Below are 5,386 nucleotides of genomic sequence, written 5' to 3' on the forward strand. Positions count from 1 at the left end.
AAACATGCTCTCTTCTGTTTATTGTGTGGTATGTTTTGTAAGATTAAAAGCTAAAAGAACTTTTTGCATATTTTCTCCACTCTTTTCCTACTTCAGTATTCCCCACTCAACCTCATGGAGATATGGTATTTCTAAACCAAAGATAATCCAATTTTACATGCAAAGACAACTTAAAAAAAAAAAGGAAGTGTTCACATTCTTCCTCAGCTCCTAGGAATATTCTTGGAAATTAGGCATTGAACATTCTTACTTCTCCAAGTATATTTTATAATCAGAAATTATTGTGAATTCATCACAGAAACAAACTTGTTTTTCTTTGGCATATTTTAGTCTGCATAAGAGTATAGAAGACTTAGAATCAAAACTGATTGAAGGAAACAATGCTGATATATATTACAAAGCTTATCTTATATGGAAAATCAAAAGAGATCTCTAGCAGAGGATAAATTCAATTTCTTACACTTCATTCACATAACTTCAAACTAAGATCTGGCTGCAGTCATTTCTAACACTCATTTCAGAAATAGATACTACAGGCCGGGCGCGGTGGCTCAAGCCTGTAATCCCAGCACTTTGGGAGGCCGAGACGGGCGGATCACGAGGTCAGGAGATCGAGACCATCCTGGCTAACACGGTGAAACCCCATCTCTACTAAAAATACAAAAACTAGCGGTGGCGGGCGCCTGTAGTCCCAGCTACTCGGGAGGCTGAGGCAGGAGAATGGCGTAAACCCGGGAGGCGGAGCTTGCAGTGAGCTGAGATCAGGCCACTGCACTCCAGTCCGGGCGACAGAGCGAGACTCCGCCTCAAAAAAAAAAAAAAAAAAGAGATACTACAGTAATTATTAGCTACTCAAACAAACTTGCACTATAACAAATACAATAAAAAACATATGATTTCAAAGGAAGAAGTGTAATGCACATTTAGCAAGCATGCAGTTCATTGTCCATAATGTGAATTTCATCATCTTTGTATAATAGCAGAAATGTGAAATACAAATATTAGCTAACAGGAATTAAATGATTAAAGAGGGTAAGAGTTGAATCACAGAATAACTGGGGAATTAGTTAGTTATTAAGATCATAGTAACTAGGAAATTGCTTAGTTATTAAGACCATAAAATTAGCAAGTCTATGAAGAATGAGTTATTAAAATGGCAAAGATTGAATACTTAATAAAACAGGGAGTAACAAATAGTAAGAAATTTAATAGATCTTGTTCTCATGTTGGAAATTCCACTGCAATGTGCTTTTTTCCCAGTTATGCAGGTGCTGCTAGCCTTGGAAGCAACAATGTAGACACGTTCACAAAGATACCTTAAAATGTCACACAATGCAGAACTGATTGAAAAATGGAGGCCAAATGTCTTTTAGTTTCTCTGGCAGTTCCTATCACTGAATATAAAACGTAAGAGTTCCACTATTATAATGCTAATTTTTCTCAAAACTCAAAGTGCTTGACATAAGTATTTTCTTCGCCTTTCAAAAATTCTTATGAAGGAAGGAAGGAAACTGTTTACCTAAGCCTCCCAGGATCTCAGGAGTTATGGTCAATATAAGTCTGGAAAACCAAGTCACCTAAGATTCATTCCAGAGTGTCCCTTCAGCAGACTCAACAGAACATTTATCAGTCACTCACTACATGCCCAGAACTGGTTAAGGCTTTGTGGATCAAATGGATGACCAGATAGACAAAGTTCCTGTTCATGTCTTTACATTCTGGTTGCAGGAGAGTGATGAAAAATGCAACTGATAAGTAAGACTACTGCAAAGAGTATAACACATATTATACAAAGTAAATCTCATTAAGAAAGTAAAACTGGGATAGATATCCACTGGGAATAGAGTTGCCAAGGCGGATCTCTCTGGGGAGGTAATATTAGACACTTGGAGACCTAAAATAAAAGCAAGGTCCATATAAGGCTTTAGTTTCCAAATAATTTTCATGAATTTATCCTCTTATGTGTACAAATCTTCACACCAACTCCATGAGGTAGGGGACGCTGATACTCCCCACCCTTAATTTTATAGATGGGGAACCTGAGACTCAAAAGAGGTTAAATGATTTTTAATGGCCTTTCCGACTAAAGAGAGAACCAATGTTCAGGCTTACACCTCCTGGCTGCAGATGCTGACCCCAAATCCAACGTGCTTTTTAGATGTGTATGTTGTTCACTAAATCATATTGTATTCAGAGGCTGAATGTTTAATTCACCACCTGCATCATGAGTTTCTTTCACCTGAAATGTAAATCCTATGAAAGCATGATGATAAGTCTAATCTGTAGCCCCAGAACCTAGGCAGAATGCAGCCCATGGGGATCAGGAATTTCCAATCAGGTACAAAGACCAGACTAGGTCTGGCTTTTTGTAGTGACTCTACTGGTAGTTCTCACTCATAAGGTGAAGAGGTGTCCAGGATTAAATCAAGCTTTTCCGAGATGAAGAGATTTGCCACTGGAAGGGAGAAAAATACTCCATTTTCACAGGAGCCCTCCTGACAACTCACTTGATATTTCAACAATTACTTCTTAAATTCCTGCTTTGTCTAAGGTGCTGGTGTGCAGGTCTTTCCATGTGAATATAAATGATTAAATCCAATCTGCCAAATGGAGAGAGGGGAGAGAGACCTGAATGTCAGATAACCACTGGAAACCAGATATTTTCCATGACCATATCCTGCCACTCAGTTCCTGATAACAAAATCAGAAATTAGCAATAAAGCATGGTAAGCCACAGAAAATATCTCTCTATGTTTAGATACTGAGCTGCTAAGTGTGTCTCTTTGATTTAAAAGTATTCTAACTCAAATTTTAATTACATGAAATTTACGCATGCAATTCATAAGAGAAGCAAAATGTGGCTTTTGTTGTCATTGAAGTGATTCAAGAATGCATTTCTCAGTTATGAGGAATCTTTTAGGTTAGGTTATTGGCATAATTCTCTGGAACACAAATAAACTCTAAGAGGAAACTTGGTGCCCAAATTAACTTTAGACAGACTTCCAGGTTGCCAGTTTAGCTCACATAAAAAACTCATGTGTGTGTACACATGTACACATTCTCACAGCCACAAAGCCAAGTTGTTACCAGTATTCATATATTTTATACATAATATATCTTTAAACAGATACCTAATACATACATATATACATGTGTAGCTGCACTTCTGCAACTCAATAGTTTTTAGTGCAAACAGAATCTTAGCAATGGAGGTAAATAAAGAATGAATAAAAGGTAAAAATGGATATAGAAGTAAAACACAAGACATGGGGGTATAAATAAATTAAAACTAAGCTCTGAAAAGTGATTTTTAGTAATAGAAACCTAAAAACATTTCATACAAAGCAAGAACAAAGTCTAACAACAGAGTCTAGTTTTAGTAGAAGTTGTGGTAGTAAATATGTAAGTTACTTCTCTCTTCAGAATACAACAGATCTCTCTGGGCCTTCCAGGGTCATTATTCCTAGAAATAATCCCACAAAATGCCCATCTTAGCAAAGCACATTTCAATGTGTGAGTTATTTCTCTCTCAGCCCCATTTAAAAATGTGAAATTTGGATTTAGATGGGGACATGTATTTAAGGAAGAAAAGTGCCACACAAACAACGGAGCAATTTTACCATGAAATCAATGTCATAAAAATAGATATTTCTATAAAGACCTCTTGTTTTTATTATTAAGACAATGCAGACATAAAACACTTCATACTGTAGTTTCTACATTGCAGTCAAACCACTTATCAATGGCCAATAAATTACTTCACTCCTATGATAGATACAAATGCTCGATTCAAGTTCAATTAATAGAATAGTGTCAGGATATCATGCAGACAGCTTGCATAAATACTCGAGGAATAATAGCATACCTTCAGTAGCTTCTGTGATTTTTAAGCATGAAAACTTTGTCTTATTCCAAATTTCAAAAGATGGAATAAAGAATGTTTTCATATAAAGTACATTTGGAACAGTTTTCCTTCTTAAGAAAAAGGCATCTAACCCACTTGCAACATACATTGGTAATTCATCTTTGTAGTTACAAAATCAGATAGATATATATTCTTTTTCATCTCATGTGACTGTATGTGAACATTTCAGTAATTCCAACAATATCAAACAGCTAAATTCAAAATCATATAATACTTTCTAATAAATGTATACGATATATATCTTTGTAGTCCAAGGCAGAAAGACCTTCAGTTAGTTGATTTCATCTTTGGGCACTAGTTTATATTTTATCAGATAATTAAAAGTCATTAGTTATTTCACAGTATAAAATATTGAATCAATTACCAACAGGCCTTTATTTTCTGCTCCTAATTTCGAAATGTATTTGGACTCGAGGTATGGGACTAATGTCACTGCTTATCAAACAATTTTCTGGAAATCTTAATGCACAAAAATTTCAGGATTTATATATTCAAAAATAAATTATATCTTAAATGAAATTAAGAAAAAAAGGCGAGGGAAAGGAGAAAATACAGTTTATATTCGGTGTGAATAGCTTTCAATATCTTCCAGGTGGGGGCAACAGTAAGTCACTTTTGAGAGAAGGGAGAACAGGCTCTTTAAGCTCCCTGAGTCCAGTTACAGAAGATGAAATGACTTCCTGGCAGTAACACCGTGAATAAAACAACCACAAGCTTCCAGGAGATGAGACTTCTGGGCTCTGCTCCAGACAACACCCGGCCATGAGCAACAGGGCCTCCCGCCCTGGGCGCACCGCCACCTCCGCCGCTCGGAGTCTGCCCCGAGCGCGCACGCGCGCCGTGCACCTGCCCCATCGCGTCCAGCTGTTGCCTGCGGGTTCTTCCAGCAGCTCCCGGCACGCCCGCGCTGTGCCGGCGGGGAGTGTCCGTCACTCTCAGCGCTCAGGATCTCTCCCTTTCCAGGACCGCTACGGAGCAGGAAACCCTTTTCCTGTCACGTTTACATCCCATTAATTCTTCCTCCGGGCAATTTAAGTCCATTCATAGCCGCCACAGATGCACGTGTGCACGCGCGCAGCTGCATCTTTAAAGAAACTCTCAAGTCCTGGCCGCCAGAAAACCAGCTTTCGGGCGGGGCGGCGGGGCTCCCCCTCCCCTTGCCTCCTCTCTGAAGATCCTTGTGCTCTAGGGAGGAATGGCCGCACACTCTGACGAGGACGAAGGTGGTGCATAACGCGGAGGTCAATTTTGCACAGTCCGAGCAAGAGAGACCTCCCACCAGCATCCCCGCCTGTTCAGTTTCCCTCTCTGGCCCAGCGTGAAGGGCGAGGGGCGACAGAAGCCCGAGGGACAGAAACCCGAGGCCCCTCAGTGGCCGAGTTGGGAGAGGGTGTGAGTCCCGGAGAGCCCGAGGGCCGCAGGGAGAGGGCGCAGAAGGTCGAGCGCACAGAGCCAGAAGCC

At 39.6% G+C, this 5,386-nt stretch overlaps 1 protein-coding gene across 1 annotated transcript in view; it reads left to right on the forward strand.

The window, feature by feature from the left end:
* The first annotated feature begins 4,687 nt into the window (after positions 1 to 4,687).
* The window catches only part of LOC105518864 (cancer/testis antigen 75-like), a 3,414-nt gene continuing 2,715 nt past the window's right edge, over positions 4,688 to 5,386 (forward strand). Inside the window, 3 exon segments of the mRNA XM_011952035.1 lie at positions 4,688 to 4,802; positions 4,889 to 5,198; positions 5,200 to 5,383. Coding sequence (XP_011807425.1) covers positions 4,688 to 4,802; positions 4,889 to 5,198; positions 5,200 to 5,383 — 609 coding nt within the window.

This window comes from Colobus angolensis, unplaced genomic scaffold, assembly GCF_000951035.1.
Source record: "Colobus angolensis palliatus isolate OR3802 unplaced genomic scaffold, Cang.pa_1.0 Scaffold33, whole genome shotgun sequence".
NCBI classification, from domain to species: Eukaryota; Metazoa; Chordata; class Mammalia; order Primates; family Cercopithecidae; genus Colobus; species Colobus angolensis.